Source organism: Peromyscus californicus, unplaced genomic scaffold (genome assembly GCF_007827085.1).
Source record: "Peromyscus californicus insignis strain IS unplaced genomic scaffold, ASM782708v3 Scaffold_13__1_contigs__length_99412109, whole genome shotgun sequence".
Taxonomy (NCBI): Eukaryota; Metazoa; Chordata; class Mammalia; order Rodentia; family Cricetidae; genus Peromyscus; species Peromyscus californicus.
In genome coordinates, this window is record NW_026294424.1 from 20457992 (window position 1) to 20478717 (window position 20726).

General features: G+C 40.3%; 1 protein-coding gene across 5 annotated transcripts in view; it reads left to right on the plus strand.

The window, feature by feature from the left end:
* Positions 1-20726, plus strand: part of Vrk2 (VRK serine/threonine kinase 2) — a 198155-nt gene that overhangs the window by 98166 nt on the left and 79263 nt on the right. For all 5 annotated transcript variants that reach the window (XM_052734635.1, XM_052734637.1, XM_052734634.1 and 2 more), the window contains exons 3-5: positions 16269-16318; positions 17101-17170; positions 18488-18575. In XM_052734635.1, coding sequence (XP_052590595.1) covers positions 16269-16318; positions 17101-17170; positions 18488-18575 — 208 coding nt within the window. The remainder of the gene's footprint in view (positions 1-16268; positions 16319-17100; positions 17171-18487; positions 18576-20726) is intronic.

Sequence of the window (20726 nt, forward strand, 5' to 3'; positions counted from 1 at the left end):
TAATGTTCATTATTATTTCATGTGTGCATGTTGAACTCATGTTAGATGCTAACACAGTTCAAAATCATTATTTTCCTCCTGAGTAATTTCTCTTATGTTTTTGTGGGACCTGCTATAGATCTAATATTCAATGCTTTCCATTAAAGTTTGACAAAATACTTTAAAAATAGTCATTTAGGCAATTCATGGAGTACTCAGTTATCACAGTCATGTTGTGATAACATTCCCCCAACTAATTTCAAATTTTCCTTCCACTACTCTATTTCCGGGCTCATCAATTTTTCTACATGTGTAATAATTTTAGTTAATGCCAATTCAATTTTTGTTAACACCAATTCAATGACAAATTTATTGTGCAAAACTGTCATCAATATGCAAGATCAATAATTGAAAAAAGGACTTGTAGGATTGAGTTCATGCACAAGCAGTGACAGTTATGTTTAGCTGTTTCGTGCTGGACAAGAGCTGTAAGATACCATTAGTTCTGAAGCGCATTCATATATCAGAGGTGTTAAATACAGTTTCTGTCAATGTCATTGTTCACCTTTATTCTTCATTTGCAATATTGTACTTATATCAGTAGTTGAATATCTGATTTTTTTTTTAACCAGACAACAAAAGTAGATACTATGGATTTTTTTTTGCTGTCATTTTAATATCTAGAATAGGCTTGGCCTATAGATAAAAGCAGATATTCTAATGTAACTGATTATTCTAATGTAACTGGAATAGTGCTTGTGTGTGTAAAACATGTGTCTCTAAGGACCTGGGCAGTTGATTTTAGACTGAGGTGCTCTAATATAATTTGCCTTAGAAGTTCAGGAAGGCTGTTGTATTGCTATATCATGATAGGTATGGAGATGTCTCCAGTGTGTGTGAACACATGATTATGTTCATATGAAGCAATGTGAAAAAAAAGATTCAGATTACGTAGTAGTGGGAACACACAGATTGAAATCACCCAGGACTCAGACCTTCAACAGGCTGGATTTTCCCCCCAGTGGTAACATAAGCTGTTTTATCTAAGAGAAATCCCCATTTTCTTCTGTAGTTTTCAGCTTCTTACATTCTACTAAAGGCTTAAAAGACTTAATTGCTGTTGTGGTCATTTACTTTTAAACAAGAGGCAAGAAAGGAAACTGACTTTGTAGGGTAACAGGGCCAAGGAAAGAACACCCTGCTCCTGACATGACCAGGGCCAAGAAGCAGAATCCCACCAATCCCTAAGCTTACCCCAAGATCAGGCCACAAAAATCCTACCAGTCTCAGGCCTGGAAAGCTTTGGCTCAGTTCTCTCTGCTGCTTTGTTGCCTGAGCAGAGGCAGCCACCCTCCTGGGTTCTTCCTTCCCAATGAATCTTCTGTGTGAGATTTGTTGTGCAGTGTGACTTTGTGGGATTCCTTGGCTCCTGACTGCCAGGATACCTTTCCATCTGAGCTGTAACGCTTGCACACCTGATGTAGTGATGCACAAGGACCAAGACTGGGACAGGGCTGTTTCTCCCCAGCCTGAGGCACCATGTTAAACAAGTTCGTCCTAAAGAAGGAAGGTGGGTTTTCTTACCGTTCTCCTATACCAGCAACACATCCCTTCTCTGTGTGTATTTTCTTCTTCCTCAAAAACGTATAATTCCCTCCTCCAACAGCTGGAACTGTGTATGTGAACATAAAATAACTATATAAGGAAGATGGAAAGATAATTTTACTTGATATGTGTAGCTTCTCTGTTATTTATCTGTTTAAAATATGGGTTAACAATGTAAGATCAATACATATAGCATTGTTTGTAAGCCCCTTGAGGTGTGCGAGTGGCCTTGCCCCTGAGGACCTCCAACTGCCAGGCTCCACCCATAGAAAACTCTAATTACATTAACAGTTGGACCCAACCCCTCCAGACAGAGGTAACTGAGCTCTGCCCCACACAGTAAAAAACCCAAGCTCAGGACTTGAAAACCCATCAGTCCTTGAACTTGAAATCCCACCAATTCCTGGGCTTGCTCCAAGTTCAGGACTTAAAATCCCACCAATCCCCACCCTGGAAATCTCCACCCTGGATAGCTCTGCCTCCGCCCCCAGGAAATCCTATATAAACCCTGTTTTCTGCTCAGTTCTTTGCTGCTTCTCGCCCTAGCAGAGGCAGCCACCCTCCTGGATTTTTCCTTCCCAGTAAAGCTTTTGTGTGAGGTTTGTTGTGCAGTATGACTTTATGCTATTCTTTGGCCCCCAACCACCAGGATACCTTTCCCTTAAGTGCTGTAACACTTGTCTTGGGGAAATCTTCCCCTGCCCCAGAGCAGAGCTGTAGCACTTGCATTGGGGAATCCTTCCCCCTTAGAGAGGTAACACCTCCAGTGGGGAAGCTTTTCCCCTCAAAGCTGTAACACTTAACATTGCTAATATTGAAAATTTTGGAAAATGAATAAGGAAATCAAACAAAGATTGGCTGAACTATAATGTACAATTTTTATAATTTTATTTTTGTTACAGTATTTTCTATTTAAAAGAATATTTTTCATACAGTGTATTTCTGAATACAGTCTTCCCTCTTCCAACTGCTGGCATATCTTCCCCATTTCCCTACCCACCTAATTCACACTATTTCTTCTCTCTAGTTAGAATAAAAACAGGCATATAAAATAAAATAATAATGTTGATATAAAATAAAAACAAGCAAACCAGGATAGAAAAAAACAAACAACAACAACAAAACAAATAGAAAGAAAAAGAGCCAAAAAACAAATCACAAGAAGCACATGCAGGTGCTGAGACACACACATTCACATACCAGAGAAACCATAGAGACAAAATTGGAAACTATAACATATAAGCAGTTCTATAAGGGTAAAAAAAACATTAAAAAAGCCCCAACAAAGCATTGTGAGTTCAAAACAACAACAACAACAAAAAATAACAATAACAAAAAACACAACCAAACAACAAAAAATAACAATAACAAAAAAACACAACCAAACAACAAAAAATAACAATAACAAAAAAACACAACCAAACAAAAAACCCTCCAAAATTACCATTGAGTTCGTTTTGTGTTGGACGTGGAGCCTGAACTTTAGTGTGGTTTGTATATCGAGTGAGACTCCATTGTGGAAAAGTAATTTTTCCTTTGCAAGTGTTTGGTTATCGACTGGAGATAGCTTCTGGGTTAGGAATGGGGCTTGGTGTCTACTTCCCTTCTCAGTACTGGAACTCCATTTGACTTAGACCTGTGAAGACCCTGTGCCACGGTGTCTGTGAATGCATACGCACCAGTCCTGTTGTGTGTAGAAGGCCTTGTTTCCTTGGTGTCTTCCATCCCTACTGGCTCTTACAATCTTTCTGTAGATTTGAGCCCCAAGGGGAGGGATTTGATATAGACGTCTCATTTAGGACTGAGTGTTCTAAGGTCTCTCAAATTGTCCAGTCGTGGGTCTCTGTGTTAGTTCCCAGCTCCTGCAGGAGGAAGATTTTCTGATGATGGCTGATTAAGATACTGAACTATGACTACTTAGCAGAACAGTAGTGCTAAATTTCCCCATGGGTCCATGGCCTATCTAGCCTCTTTAATTCCAGTCAGATAGTGGTTGGTCACTATTACCATTGTGCCACTGTGGCATTAGCACATCTTGCAGGCATGTCACTTTGCAGATCTCAGGGTTTGTAGCTAAGTTGGTTTTTACCTTTCTCCTCTGTTGTGTGCAGAGCCATAAACACTAGTCAGTAGAAGTGAAGGCACTTAGGCGACACCAGCTGGACTTCTCCACGTTCAGCGAGTTATGTAGGTGTTGTCTTTAGCAATTGCAACTTTACCATTAGTTCTTAGAGAGCAACCAATAGCCTTGACACTAGCCTGGGTTGTTTGGGGGTTTCCATGGGGCTTTGCCAACAACTCATTTAGATGTAACCTATTCTGGGCACTGGAGGGTTTGTTTGTTTATTTGTTTTTTGTGGTGAGAGATGTCTAGTCATGGCTTTTTCTCCATCATTATTTGATAATTTCAATTTAGATATCTTTCATATATGTATATATTTTAAGAAGGTTCTACTATATATATATATATATATATATATATATATATATTTCCAAACAACCCCTCAAATGGCCCCCTATGTTTTAGCAGTCCTTCTCCATGTTCCCTCCCTTAACCCTCTCCTTACACTCCCTTCCCATTTGATCATTGAATTCCCGTCTCCCCACTTTCATTCCATTCTTAATTATCTATGCTATTTTTCCTTCCTAGAGAGACCCTTCCTTCCCCTCTAGTCCCTTACTCTATGCCTAACCTCTGTGGTTATATGGATCATAGCCAGCTTATGTAGAATTTAACAGCTAACATCCACATATAAGTGAATATGTACCATATTTGTCTTTTTGGGTCTGGGTTACCTCACTCAGGATGTTTTTTTTCAGGGTCCATCCATCCATTTCTTTTCTTTCTTTCTTTTTTTTGAAACAGGGTTTCTCTGTGTAGCTTTGGAGCCTGTCCTGGAACTCACTCTGTAGACCAGGCTGGCCTCGAACTCACAGAGATCTGCCTGCCTCTACCTCCCGAGTGCTGAGACTAAAGGCGTGCGCCACCACGCCTGGCAAAAAAAATTTGATGGGATTGGATTGAATCTAGAGAGTGCTTTTAGTAGGATGGATATTTTTACTGTATTAATCCTACCAGTCCATAAGCTTTTGATATCTTCTTAAATTTCTTAAAATTTTATACAAGTTTTTCAGTTGCCTGGTTAGAGTTACCATAAAATATTTTATTTCATGGGTGAGGTGGGGGGGACTATTGTGAAAGGTGTTGCTTCCCTGATTTCTTTCTCAGTCTATTTGTCATATAGGAGGGCTACTGATTTTTATGAGTTAATTTTGTATCCCGCTACTTTGCTGAAAGTATCAGCTTAGTAGTTTCCTGGTGGAATTTTTAGAGTCATTTATGTATACAGTTGTATCATCTGCAGATAATGATCTTTTCACTTCTTTTCCTATTGTATTCCCTTGATCTTCAGTTGTTGTATTGTTCTAGCTCAGATTTCAAGTACTATATTGAATAGATATGTGCAGAGTGGGTAGTCTTATTTTGTTCCTAATTTTAGTGGAATTGCTTTGAATTTTCTCCATTTAGGTTGATGTTGGCTGTGTGTGTGCTGTGAATAGCCTTTAGCATGTTGAGATCTGTCTCTTGTATTCCAGTTTATCATCAAGGTGTTGAATTTTGCCTTTTCTGTATCTAATAAGTTGATCTTGTGGGTTTTGTCTTTCAGTTTGTTTATGTGATATATTACATTTATTGATTTAAATATGTTGAACCCTCTCTGCATTTCTGGGATGAAACTCACTTGATCATGGTGGATAATCTTTTTGAAATGTTCTTGAATTTTGTTTGCAAGTATTTTATTGAGTATTTTTGCATTTATGTTCATAAGGGAGATTGGTCTGTTATTATCTTTCTTCGTTAAGTCTTTATGAGGTTTTAGTATCAGGGTAATTGTGGCCTTATAAAAAGAATTAGGCAATGTTCCTTATGTTTCAATGTTATGGAGTAATTTGAGGAGTATTTGTATTAACTTGTCTTTGAACATCTAGTAGAATTCTGCATTGAATCAATCTGTCCCTCTCCTTTTTTTTGGTTGGGATACTTTTAATGACTGCTTCTATTTCATTAGGAGTTAAAGGTCTGTTTAGATTGCTTACCTGATTTAGATTTATCTTTGGTAGGTGGTATATAACAGATTATCTATTTTTATTTATTTATTTATTTATTTATTTATTTATTTATTTATTTATTTATTTATTTGGTTTTTCAAGACAGGGTTTCTCTGTGTAGCTTTGGAGCCTGTCCTGGAACTCACTCTGTAGCCCAGGCTGGCCTTGAACTCACAGAGATCTGCCTGCCTCTGCCTCTCGAGTTCTGGGATTAAAGGCGGGTGCCACCACCGCTCGGCCTGATTATCTATTTCTTTTAGGTTTTCCAATTTGGTGTAGTGCAGATTTTTGAAGTACGCTTGTGATCTCTGGATTTCTTTGGTGTCTGTTGTTATGTCTCCCTTTTCATCTCTAATTTTACCAATTTGGATCTTCTCTCTCCATCTTTTAGTTAATTTGGCTAAGGGTTTGTTGATTTTATTGATTTTTTTTTCTCAAAGAATCAGCTCTGTTTTGTTGATTCTTTGTGCTTTGTTTTGTTTCTATTTTATTGGTATCAGTTTGATTATTTCTTGCTGGTGTGATATATAACACCTTTGGGTGATTTTTCTTCTTGTTCTAGTGCTTGCATGTGTGTTGTTAAATTACTAATATGAGCTCTCCAATTTTTTATGTAGGCACTCAGTGTTATGGACTTACTTCTTAGAACTGCCTTCATTGTGTCCCATAAGTTTGCATCTGTGTGTATGCATTTTCATTCAGTTCTAAAATGTTTTTAATTTTTGTCTTGTAGTTTGAATGTAATTGGCCCCCGTAAGTCTATAGGGAGTGGCACTATGAGTAGGTGTGGCTTTGTGGAGGAAGTTTGTCATTGTGGAGACCGGCTTTGAAGTTTCACATATGCTCAAGCTATGCCCAGTGTCTCAGTTCACTTTCTGTTGCCTTCAGATCAAGATGTAAAAACCCTCAGCTCCTTCTCCAGCACCATGTGTGCCTGCATGCTACCTTGCTTCCTGTCATGTTGATAATGGACTAAACTTTTGAAAGTGTAAGTGAGCCACCCCAATTAAATGTTTTCCTTTATAAGAGTCACAGCAATAGAAAGCCTAACTCAGACAGAATTTGGTACCAGGGATTGGGCTATTGCTGTGATAGTCCTGACTATGCTTTTGTTTGAAGGGATATATACCTTGGGACAGTGGATTAGAAAAGCAGTTGAATGCTTTAAGTGATGCTTAATGGGCCATACCATTAGGAACATGGAAGACAGTGGTGCTGAATGTGATTTGATTCACCTGTTGGGGGCTGGCTCAAAGGTTTCAGAGGAGAAGAATTTTAGTATGTTGCCTAGAGATCATTTTTGTGATATTTTGATGAAGAATGTGGCTGTTTTTTTGCCCCTGTCTGAAAAGATTGTCTGAGGCTAAAGTGAAGAGTTTTGGATTAATTGCATTAGCTAAGGAAATCTCAAAACAGCCTAGTATAAAGTCTTGTACAGTTACTAGTATTAACTCTACTGAAGATTTATAGTGAAAAGGAGCAAGCTGAGCAAGGAAAAATACAAAATATACAATTTGAGGTGAAAAGGAGCACCAGGAAGTAGAATGGAGCTCAGTCTTGTGTTGAAGGAGATAAACAGCTGGTGAAAATGTAATTGAATGAGGGAGACATGTTCCATTCTCAGCAAGCAGCAGAACTTGGCAGTTTTGGCCATGTGGTTCTGGAGTTAATGATAGAAGAAAGGGGATTATGGAATTTACCATTGCGATTAAGGAAAGCTGCTGAGGCTAGGCAGGTGTCAGAGTATCCCTAGAGAGGCTGTTGTGTGAAGCTGTGAAGTTGAAGCCTGGATTACCTGGGAGACCCCAAAATGTTGGAGATGCCAGAGTTGTGGGATACCTGCTGAGAAAAGCTGCTAACACACCTGCTGTGTGTTGGAGTCAACAGAGCTGAACATAGTTGGAGATCTGAAGAGCACTTTGACATCAGACATGGAGATGTAGAGTTTGGAGTTTGCCCAGCTGGTTTTTGGTCATCCTTTGGTCCAGTATTTCCTCACCATACTCCCTTTCCTACATTTTTTAATGGTAGTATATATCCTGTGCCATTATATGTTGGAAGTATGTGATCTGTTTTTTGATTTTAGTTTTATAGGGGATTACAGTTAAGAGACTGCATGAATCTCAGAAGAGACTATGAACTTTGGGCTTTTAAACATTGTTGAGACTGTGATAGACTATGCATACTTTTGAAGTTGAACTAAATGCATTTTGCATTGTGATATTGTTACAAACTTATGGGGGCCAGGGAATAGAATATGGTAGTTTGAATGTAATTAGCCCCATAAGCTCATAGGCTGTGACACTATTAGGATATGTGGCTTTGTTGGAGTCCATATGGCCTTGTTGAAGGAAGTGTGTCATTGTTTGTGTGGACTTTGAGGTCTCATATATGCTCAAGCTACATCCAGTGCCACAGGCCACTTCCTTTTGCCTGTGAGTCAAGATGTAGGACTCTCAGCTACTTTTTCAGCACCATGTCTGCCTGCATGCTGCCATGTCCCACCATTGTAGTAGGTAGCCATTCCAGCTTTGATCTGGAAGTTCCAACCCCCATTGAGGCTTCAGCAACTGTCATGCCTACAAGGCGGGGCCAAGGGAGACACCGAGAGACCCGAGATCTGGATGGGCCAGCGTGCTCTCTGGTCTTGGACCCTAGACGGTGGACGTTGACCGAGCAGAGCTCCAGAGAACACCACTGGACTGCAATACACCTTTCCCAGACCCCGCGACCTACCTATCCCTTCATTTGTAAGTTACCCACTAAATAAATCTTCCTTTTAACTACATGGAGTGGCCTTAATAATTTCACCAATATCTGGTGCCCAATGTGGGGCAAATTCCAAAGGCCTGGGTGGCTCCCACCCTCAGCCTCCCCCCCCCCCCCCCCCCCCCCCCCCCGCCTGGTGGGTACCTAAACCCGCCTTCAAAGTTCCATATAACCAGGGAACGCCTACATGGTTCCATTCCCGAAAAAGGGAGCAGCTAGTCCAGGCTCAGTTCCCTAGCTTAGCCCTTAGACCAGCGAAAAACTGCAGTGAGTGAGGCATTCCCCTGCTTCCTGAGTGCCGGCTCTGGCTCCCCGCCATCTGGATTCCTGCCTGCAGCTGTGGTCAGCCAAGGTCGCCAGCAGGCCCTGCTTTGGAGTTGTACCAATGCCACCTTCTGGCTGAAAAGTCCTATTACACCCCAGAACCGTGGAAAGGTAAGCTAGGCAAAGCAGTGTCTTATTTCAAGTAAAAGTACTTGATAATTTTTGCTGGTATCGGGGCTAAGCTAGGGAACTGAGACTGGACTAGCTGCTCCCTTTTTTGGGAATGGAACCGTGTAGGCATTCCCTGGTTATATGGAACTTTGCAGGCAGGTTTAGGTACCTGCAAGCCGGGGAAGAGGCTGAGGGTGAGAGCCACCCAGACCTTTGGAATTTGCCCCACATTGGGCACCAGATATTGGTGAAATTATTAAGGCTACTCCACGTAGTTAAAAGGAAGATTTATTTAGTGGGTAACTTACAAATGAAGGGATAGGTAGGTCGTGGGGTCTGGGAAAGGTGTATTGCAGTCCAGTGGTGTTCTCTGGAACTCTGCTTGGTCAACGTTCACCGTCTAGGGTCCAGGACCAGAGAGCGGGCTGGCCCATCCAGATCTCGGGTCTCTTGGTGCCTCTCTTGGCCCCGCCTTGTAGGCATGACAGTTGCTGAAGCCTCAATGGGGGTTGGAACTTCCAGATCAAAGCTGGAATGGCTACCTACTACACATCATGATAATAATGGACTAAACCCCTGAAACTGTAAGCCATCTAATTAAATATTTTCCTTTATAAGAGTTACTGTGGCCATGGTGTCTCTTCACAGCAATAGAAACACTAACTAATACATATTCTTCATTCAGTAGTGAGTTGTTCAGTTTTCATGACTTTGTAAACTTTCTGTTGTTATTCATATCCAGCTTTAATCTGTGGTGCTCTGATAGGATGCAGGTTGTTATTTCAGTTTTCTTGTATCTGTTGAAACTTGCTTTGTGTCTGAGTATGTGATCAGTTTTGGAGAAAATTCCATGAGCTGTTGAGAAAAAGCAATATTCTTTTGTGTTTGGATAAAATGTTCTGTAAATATCTGCTAGGTACGTTTGATATATGATGTCATTTGGCTCCAGCATTTCTGTGTTTATTTTTTGTCTGGATGACCTGTGGGTGATATATTGGTGAGAGTGGGGTTTTGAAGTCACCCACCATCACTGTGTCAGGATCAACATGTAATTTTAACTGTAGTTTTTTTTTTTTTTTCTTATGAACTTGGGTTCTCTTGTGTTTGGTGCTTAGATGTTTAGAACGGCAGTATCCTCTTGGTGGAGTTTTCCTTTGATGAGTATGTAATATCTGATTAGTTTTTGTTTGAAGTCTATTTTGTCAGATATTAGTATGGCTATACCAGCTTTCTTCTTGGGTCAGTTTGCTTGAAATATCTTTTCCTATCCATTTACTTGAGATGATGTCTATCCTTGATGTTGAGGTGTGTTTCTTTGATGCAGCAAAAAGATAGATCCTGTTTTCAAATCCATTCTGTTAGTCTGTCTTATTATTGGAAGTTAGACCATTCATGCTGAGAGTTATCAATGAACAATGTTTGTTGATCTATTTCTTTTTCATGGTGTAGGCTTCCCCAACATCCCTTCCTTTGTATTTGCTAGTCTGTGATTATTTATTCCTTGTGTTTTCTTGGCTGTGGTTAATCTCTTCTGATTGACGTTTTCCTTCTGTAGAGCTGGATTTGCAAATAGATACTTCTTAATTTTTTTTTTAACATGGAATGTCTTTTTTTCTCCATTAATTATGACTAAAGATTTTGGTGAGTGTTCTGGGCTGATAGCTGTGATCCTTTAGAGTCTGGAGCACATCTGTTCAGGTCCTTCTGGCTTTTAGATTCTCCATTGAGAAGTCAGGTATTATTTTAATAGGTCTGCCTTTATATGTTACATGGTATTTTCCCTTGCAGCTTTTAATGTTCTTTCTTCATTCTGAATGTTCAATGTTTTGATTTTTATGCTGAGAATAAATTCTTTTCTAGTACAGTCTATTTGGTGTTCCATATATTTCTTGTTCCGTATAGGCATCTAATTTTTTTAGGTTAGGGGAATTTTTTTTTCTATGATTTTGCTGAAAAATTTTCTGTGCCTTTTGCCTGGGTTTATTCTCTTTCCTCTATTCCTATTATTTATAAATTGGATGTTTTTCCTAGTGTCTCAGATTTCCTGGGTGGTTTTTACATGGAATTTTTACACTTAACATTTTCTTTGATTGAGGTATCCATTTCTTCTGTTTTGTCTTCAGTGCTTGAGATTCTCTCTTCTATCCCTTGAATTCTTTTGGTGAGGGTTACATGAGGTTTTTGTTTGACTTCCTAAATTTTCCATTTCCAGTTTTACCACAGTTTGCATTTTCTTTAGTTGTCCTATTTCTACCTTAATGTCTTGAACTATTTTCTTCCTTTTATTCCACTGTTTGTTTTTCATAGACCATTAACAGATTTATTAATATTGTCTTTAAGGTCTTTCAACATATTAATAAAAGCTGTGTGGAAGCCCCTGTCTTGTACTTCAGTTGTGTTGCATTTCTCAGTGTTCACTCTAGTAGAGTTGCTGGGTTCTAGTGGAGATGTACTGTCCTCACTGTTACTGTGTTTTTACACTGGTGTCTGAGCGTCTTGGTTTGGGAATATTATAATTCTAGATGTTGATATATGATCTTGTTTTTGTTGGGTGGGTTTTCAGTTCCCTGGTTTCTGTTGGCTTTTCTGGTTCTTTGAAGAGTGTGTTGGGTGTGGCTTGCCTGGTATGGTGTGCTTCTAAGTCACCAGGTAGAATATGTTTTTAGGTATTAAGGGCTAACATGAGGAACAGTAATGGACTAGAGGGGAGAGGTTGCCTGAGAGCTTCTGTAGGAAGTGAAAGCTGGGCCTCCCAGGCGCATCTCTGGATTCCTTAGGGAATCATGGAGAGGGAGGCAAGACCCTGCAGGGCAGACAAGAAGGACAGTGATATCACCTACCTGACCCCCAGGTTGCCATGGCTAGAGGGTTCTCAGGTAGAGAGTGCCTCAGGGTATTGGTGGCTGACACAAAGGGATGGAATCAGGGAGGAAGTCTGAGTCTTAAGCTGCAAAGTCCCCAGGGGACAGAGGCAGAGGTAGAAGGAAGGCCTCTGTAGGTGGTCTGTTTCAGGGCTGGAGATATGACTGGGGAAGTTGTAATGTTGGAAAGAACAGACAAAATATGTGCAGAATTTGATGTTTGTAGTCATGATGCCAATTTTCATTGTGTTCACTACTAGTCCCACCGCTGTTATTTCCTTCTCTTTGAATTTGTCTGAATACTTAACTCAGTACCTGGCATATTCTAGCTTCTTGACAAGGATTAGCTAACTGGTGAGTCAAGGACTAAATAAAAGACTGACAGAATTTTAGGCCTCTAAAATGTATACTCATTAGGATTTGAAGACAGAATAATCTTGTAATCACTGAGACTGTAAAAGAGGGGATTGATTTGTTCTAATATGTGAACTCTGGACTTTTCAGAGGTTTAATTATTATTGATACAGATGGAAAACACTGACAGACAAATAAATGATTCCGCCTCATTCTGGCTTGATGGACCAGTGGCTTTGTTGGAGGTGCTTTCAAGAGTATGAGTCACCCTTGGGCAGCTTTGTCACTGTCAAGTCTACCATAATGTTGATGACAGCTCCTGAAAGCTTTGTTTTTGGAGCTGCCTGCCCGTTTTGCAGCAGTGCCACTGAAGCACGTCTCCTCTAGCAACTGTCTCCTGCTTGCAGGCTTCTCTTCTTCCAGGAAAGAGTGCTTGAGTTGGGTGGCAGTAGTTACACAACAATCTACTCCCCGCCTCTGGTTATTACCGTCACATTCACTTGTTTCAGCAGCTTAACCTATTATGATTCTGCAGCAACCACCGCGCAAGGAGTTTCCCATTGTGATTGAGGCTGACTGCAGTATTTCGTGGATGTAAACAAAAAAGTTGTGAAGGCAGTTTGGGAGGTGCATTGCATGCATTTAAGAAAATAAGAATTGCTTCCTACTGGGGCCTTTGACTTTCTCAGCCATGGACTTTTGCTCCTGTGAAGTGGACCTAAATCTAGTCAATTTATATCCATGTTGTCCCACTGGTTACATCTTGCCCTTCAAGCATGTAGGTGTTATAGCATGCCAAGTATTTATCTCAGGACTGCTGGTGACAGTACTATGGCAGCAGCCTGGATAGCACCTTCTGGCACTATGAAACCAGCCAGTGGGGAAATTTCCAGCTCTTTGATTTCTTTACATTCTTCAACAGAGCGCACAGCTTCTTCATCAATAGGGACTTACTATGGACTTTTCACATGTAATCAGTACAAGTAGCAAGAACCTTTATGGTTTTTAGAGCCTCAGGGGGTCCCTAGCCAATAATTCCTAGGGAGGTAGCCTGCCCGAGGCACTGGAGTTTCATTCAGCAACCTCCTGGCATTGAGAAGTGCCTTTTCCTACCCACCGAGTAGTCTTTACTACTGTCTTAACAGTTCTCCTAGATGCTTTTCTAAATCTTTAAGGTATTCAGAGGTTAGTCTTTCACAATCTGTAGTGGAACCTTTGTACATAGGGCAGCAGATTTTCTCCAGGCTCTCTGCTGTGCATTCCAACCAAGTGTTTAGTGGTTCTGTGACTTGGCAGCCGGGGAGATACCTTTTAAAAAGTTAGCAAGATGCAATAAAGCATGAAAATGTACCCTAGCTTGTTTTAGATGATTCTGCAAAAGAGTAATGCCAGGCGCAGTTTCTTACATGAAAGGTACTAGTATATTCAGTCCCCTCTGTTCATTGTCCTTCTCTATGAGCTGTTCTAGTTCCTCTTCCTGGGACACTTTGCCAGGCTGCTGTGTATCTCCCTGCCCTGTGGGTTCAGCAGGGTCAGCTTGTATTGCTTGGCTCAGCTGAAGGCCAAGGGAAGAGTAGAGGGTAGGGACCTGCTCTTGTGAGATGCAGCTACTGCCGGATTTACTCCCTGATTCTGAGAGGCTCCAAACACTTCTCCCACTCCAAGCTGTTGCTTCTCCACTGGCCGCACCCTCCCTTTTTCTTCCTTAGGGAGGAAGTCCACCAGTACTCTGGGGATTAGTCCCCACTTGGAGACCAGCACAGCTTTGTCACCTGCATTGTTCTGGTCCCTTTTGTCCTCTCACCCTTCCCGCTCAGGCTCTCAAAGTTTCTGGATGCTTACTTGGACAGAGTTTGGTTTTCTGTCAGAAGTTTTTCCCCTAAGAACTCTGCCTTGACATAAATGCTGACGCATTTCCCTTGAATAACCTGGACAAGTGCTTTAGACCTTATAATCCCGATTTATTTCCATGCTTGTCTGAATCACTGTGATGTGCCAGAGCCTCTCCTGGCTCCTTAAGATCAATTCTCACCATGGAGTTCAGCGACGTCCCTAAAACCCCATACCAGTTGCCAGGTCCCTACTGGATCTGTCTCTTTCTTAACTCTCCTGTGAACATAGTTCTGTTAGCTCAGTGAATGAGGCAGCAAACACTGCCTCTCACACGCCCAGTTCCTTCAGAGATGCTTGTCCTCCTGTGTTTTCTAGTTAGTGATGCTCATGGGAACTTCAACCAGTGAGAAGCAGGTGGCTAATGGCTCATATGAGCCAGTCCATCAGGGACTGATTTTGCATGTTTGTGCAGCCTTGGTTTCAAGAAGGGATGGGAAATTTTATACTTTTTTGTTTTCCCATATCACTCAGACTGACCTCATCCCTCCTATGTTCAGTAGCCTCATGATTCAGGCTTGGGAATGGACTTCTTCATTTCCTACTTAAACCTCTTTCCCATTCATAGTTGAGGTGAAGAGTATCTGTGAGGATTATAGTTTCCTCTACTGGGCCATGGTTAAGGCCCCCATGTGGATTCAGAATCATGGATTTTCCCTTCTTCTGTGTAGAGACTGGACCAGAAGAACATTTTCTATCACTTCAACATCTCCCTCTTCCTTCTAATGTACTGATTATCCCCAGGAGTCCAAGTTTGGATCCCCAACACTTAATGCTCAACACTTCAACTCACCCCTGCCCCTTTCCTACCGCATTAAAGTAGCATCCACATTTTTTTTCCCACTTGGACTAGTTCTTTCTGGGCAGACAGGTCAGCTTCAGTTGTTTTAGTGCTCACAACAGAGACCATACAACTGACATTATATCTGGCTTAGAATCCCTCCCATACATGCTGGTTTCAAAGGATTACTGTATGTTCTCAGGTCCATTGGTGGTTTGGGGGCATTGGACAGACCCTATTCATCAAGGAGGCATGCCACACCATACCAGATTAAGGAAGACAATAACCTTGGTGTTCCTCCCAAGAACTCTCATTCCTCAGATTGGTCAGGCTTGCTTGCTTGTCTTACCAAACATAGCAGGGAACATGCACCTACCACTACAGGGAGAAGTGCCCTCATGCCACATAAGGTGATATAGCCATAAGTTTCTCTGGTCCCACAGCCACTTATAAAATAATCACTCAGAGGCTTAACATTAATTGCAAATTATATGGCCTTTGGCTCAGGCTTCTTACAAGCTAGCTCTTATAACTTAACTCAACCAATCACTATTAATCTATGTATCGCCATGTGTTCTGTGGCTTTACCTGCGTCCCATTACATGTTTCTCCTTGGACAGCGGTTTGGCATCTCCTTTACTCTCCTTTCTCCTTTCACTGGCTCCCTTGGATTTTCCCGACTGGCTCCATTCTGCCCTGCCATAGGCCAATGCAGCTTTATTTATTAGCCAATGGAAGCAACATACATTCACAGTATACAGAGAGACATCCCATAGCAATGTGGGGAAAGGCAGCCATATCAGGATTTCCCCTGCTGGCATTCCATCCACAGACAGATCAGTATTAGTTGTATATATTATCATCCATTGCAATTGTTCCTCTCTGTTATCTCTAGCTTTGTTCATACATCATATATACTATGCTACTTCCTGGGGACAGATATGATGCCAGGGACAGACCTAGGGGAAGATTCCACCCAAAACTAGTTTAGCAGACCAATGAGTTTATTGGTGTTACTTATAGAAGCATGGATGAGGGACTTCTTACAGGAACATGGGTCATTTGGGCAGCTTGAGAAGCCTACCCTGGCATGGATGTGAGAACTATATCCTTGGAACAACCTGAACATGCTTAATCTCATCTGTTTCAGCTTTCTTACCTTCCCCTGCACTTGGATCATGTGATTAATGTTACCTGTTCATTTCTTATATCTGAATGCTTGAATATAGAATATAGAATATGATAAGTAGTGTGTTCTGTGTCACACAGATGAGTTTCAGACCTCAATCTATTTTTCTTAGTGAGAAATTTATTCCATTTCCCCAACCTCAGCAGCACCTTTTGTAAAGTGGAGATGGTGCCACAGTTATAAGAGGTTTGGGGATAATCTAGTTCATGTACTTATATCTAGGATCTCTCTGTGATTTGGTAGATACTCAGTGATTTAGAATAACTATTATTTTCCACTTGTCTTTTTTCTGCAGCTTTCCCCACAAATAAACCAAGTAAAGATGCGAGACATGTAATAAAAGTGGTAAGTGTTGTTCTTACATTTGTAGTCCTGTATTTCTGACTTTTTTCTTCATTATGTTTTATTCTCATAAAAACATCAGTAGTGAACTTCTGCCCTCTGGGATTCTCCCATTGTACTGTAAGCCTGTATTTAAGACCTCCTTCCTCCTTCAATAAACAGCATTTGGCATAAAAAAAAAAGAAAAAGAAAATATTTCTTTTATATAACCATATCCCAAATAATATTAAAATAGTAATGATTGTTAAAACAACAACAACAGCAACAAAAACATTCTTTCCTTCACTCTTTTAGGTAGTAAGGTCCTTAAGGTAAGGCCTAGGATTCCACTTCTGTTAGTGTCCCCAGGGCATAAAACAATGAATGACATATAGTAGACAGTTAGTGAAGGAGTCATGTGTTAAGAAGAAACATGATTTAGAAAGGTACCCCACGGTACTTTCCAGTGTGCCTGCCCTGAAGACATATTGGTGTACATCCAGTGCTTATTTATATATACAGTTCTCATTGCTTTTAAGAAGATCTTTGCAGAAGATTTCTTTCATGTGTAAAACTATATTGGAATAGCAGTACAATATGTTCTCTAAAATGAGACTTTTCAAGTTTATTTAGTGTTTTTTTTTTTTTTAAGTAGGAATCTGGTACTTATTTGATGAAGAATTCTGTAACTATTATGTATTTTGCATGTGGATGCTCATATTTTCACAGTAGAAGTACAATTTGTTTTATCTTTAGGATAATTCCTATTAAAATTATTAAAATTAATTATTATATTTCTTTCATAGGAATATCAAGAGAATGGCCCATTATTTTCAGAACTTAAATTTTATCAGAGAGCTGCAAAAAGAGAATATAGTAAGTAAAAATATCTAAGCAGCTACACCATGTATGAGCTTGCTAAAGTGAGGGTTAATATTTTGGTCTTTTTCTGGCCTTCTGGAAAATTCTTTTCCATATGAAATTTTATTGTAAAGTGATATACTTAACTGTGATAACATATAAAAGCAAGACAGATGGTATACACATCTTGGTATGGCACACATAACGGGTTATATATTTTAAGTCAGTTTTTCTACTACTTTACATAACATGCTGACTTGTGGAATTATCAAGAGTTCTCTAAGCAAAAAAGATTGTAGAATGAAATTATTTCTTTTATAAAGATGCATTTAGACAGAAAGCATATAGTGACAAAACTAAAGTACATAGAACACACACACACACACACACGGATTAAAGTGTTTAGTAATGATTAAATGTTGAGATATTTAAGAAGATGTTAGAAAAGTGAATGTTGGGAAGTTATGTGGAGCTGGATATCATAAATAAGAACTACCAGTTGCAGATTTGAACAGGCTATGATTATACGCCGAGATGAAGAACAATAGGAAGTTTGTAAGAGCGAGGTGAGACACTGCGGGAGCTGGGAGGGGCCCTGATGACGAGAATGGTCAGGGCCCCTTATGTCCTATTTAGGAGGAAGAATGATGGATCTGGCCTGAGTAATTAACTTTGTTTCCCTTAATAAAGCTTCTGAAGACTGTGACTGTAGTCTCCACCAACTGCTTCAGCTATGTCAGAGTGACAAATAGAATCCATTAAATTTGACTGTTTTATCAGGAAAGCTGTCGTAAGCATAAAACACATGAGAGAAGTGAGAACGGTGATTGAACTACTTGATTGTTTAGCTGGATTAAATAATTCAATTATGATTTGTTTTGTAAACTAAATTTATTCAAAACAGTTATTTCACAGAGTAAATAACTTTTAATTTCAGAGTCAGGTACTTTTTCTTCTCCATTTGTATTTTTTGGGCCAACATGACTTTGAAATGAAGGCAGTAGTGGGGAAAGTGCCTGAGTTACGTTTGGAAACTGAGCTAGTGTATGATCAAATGATTTGCTTTCAAGTCATTTTGAGTGAGTGATAACAATGTACTTTGTAAGACTATGTCATTTATGGTACTGTTAACTTTGTTTTAAAACAAGTATTTTGTGCTAATTATAGTGGAAATAAAAAAGTTTGAAACCATGAGATAGGTGTATCTATTTTTATGAAGTTTTTATTTTCTTAGGTCTGCTTACTATTTTGGTTAGATAATGAAGTCTTTGCATCTCTATAAAGGTAAAACTACCTTTCTAAATCATGTTTCTTCTTAATTTTTCTTTGCAGTTCAAAAGTGGATAGAACAGAGAAAACTTGATTATTTAGGAGTTCCTCTATTTTATGGATTTGGTCTGACTGATTTTAAAGGAAGAAGGTAAAAGCCTATTATAATCATATCAAATTTATATAATCAATTATTATTACCAAATAACCTTTCCTCAATGATCTATCTGATGGTTCTTTTTGGCCAGGTAACAAACTACTCAAAACATATCTTGGTTTCTGGGCATCAGGAAGCCCCTGTTGGCTCATCTACTTGGTTCTGGTCTCTCTACAGAGTGTAATCAGGCATCTGTCAGGCTGCAGTCATCTTAGCTCCTCCCAGGGAAGGATTTGCTTTCAGTGGTCACTCATGTGACTGTTGACAGGCTTAAGGTGTCTCTGCAAGAAACTATCTGTGTCTTATAAGGAAGCACTGGGGCTTTCCCCAGAGAGAGTGGGTGAGTAGGTGGGTGAGTGGATGGGTGAGTGGATGGGGAGAAGGGAAGGGAGAGAGAGAGAGAGAGAGAGAGAGAGAGAGAGAGAGAGAGAGAGAGAGAGAGAGAGAGAGAGAGAGAGAGAATATTATGATTTTGAAAGAGTCACTTGTTTTGCGCCCATTTTGTTGCAGGGAGTGTCACAGATGTTATCCCACTTCGTTAATTTTAGACAGGTGACAGTTGTACTTTAAATGTGAGAAAATAGGCTCAAGTGTCAGCCCTTTGTTCAAATACCTTTAAATAGTGTAAATAAAGTAAACTGCTTCATACAGGGTACTGAATGGACTACAAAAATCATGGGACATCCATATCATGTTACATGTTACTGTTAAATCATCTAAAACTATTATTATAGTTGACTTAAGAATTATGTAACATACTACTGTAGAATGGATAGAGTTCTGGGTAAAATGGCACACAGGCAACTTCTACTGGTGAAGGGCAACTGTCAGAAAAAGAATCTTCTTAAAGAGGAAGAGCTTTGAAGAGTCACAGTGATAGGATTCACCAAAAGTGTGGCACCAAAGACGGGCAACATATGCCAAAAGAAGCCAAGACATACAGGGCTCCAGCCACACACTTCCTTTACTGGTAGAGGAGGAGCAGGTCTCATCCCAAAGGTAATACAGACAGATTCTGGTCAAACCAAACCGAACCAAACCAAACCACTCTAAGCACCCAAAACTAGTTCTCAAAACAATCTCCATATCTCTCACAAGCCTCATGTTGTGTGTCTAACGGTTTCCTTCAAGGCTGAGGCAATGAAGCTCCTTAGGCAGGAAAGTAAACTACTCAAACAGCTTCATAGAGTCCCTGACACTGACCTGCCAGAGCAACTAACAGAAACTGAAAGCCCCTCTGAGAGGAAGCAAAACCAGTAAAGGAGTCTCTCAGACTGGACTAGCTGCCTGGAAGAAGCAGAAATCAGCCGAGCTGCCTGGGAGAGGTTTAGACCAACTGAGACACCAGGAAAGGACACTCTCCAACCTTTTGAGCTTCCTGTAGCCTGTGCAGTGTGCTCCAGGTTCTCAGCTTTGTGAGCCGTGAGCCATGCTGAGGTGGGCTTTGGTGTTGCAGCTGTCTCTGAGCCATTTCTGCTCCTGAAAGTAATCAGACCATATTCCTGTCCATAACTCCAATAAAACTCATTGGTTCACCAAGTTGGAGTTTGGTGGTATCAATGTTATGGTCTGTTGTCAGTTCCCTATCTGGGGTGAGCAGATGTGTGTGTGTGTTATAGTCTTCCCTAGAAAATGTTTTGTCACATAACACCTTAAAAAAAGTTGTAGGTTTTAGTGAGATGGTGATTCTTCTGATGGTCAACAATAGAAACGGAAAATCTAATTTGTCACTCAGCATGATTTATGGGGCAGTAGACAGGCAGAATCTTGAGAAAGAAAACAAAAACAAAAACAAAACAAATGTTGTTCAAAATTGAGAGAAAGGGATAATCACAAGCCAGAGAATTTGAATTTAACCTGTCTTAGCACCAGCGTGAGAGGCATCCATACAAAGTGGTGTGGAAAGCCAGAGGAGGGTCATCAAAGTGTGCAGGTTGGAGGAGTCTGCTCAAGCACTGAAATACGTAGATAAAGTTAGCCCTGCTCTTGATGGCTAAGAGCATATCTCATCAGCGGAGAATAACCTTGAGTTTGAGGTCAGTGGGTGGATCACCTCTTGACCCCTGTGTTAGGATGAGGTGTTTAATTTTAATCGAGTATGTTAATTAGGTGAGCCAAGGGGGCTTTTGATTGCTGGACTTCAAT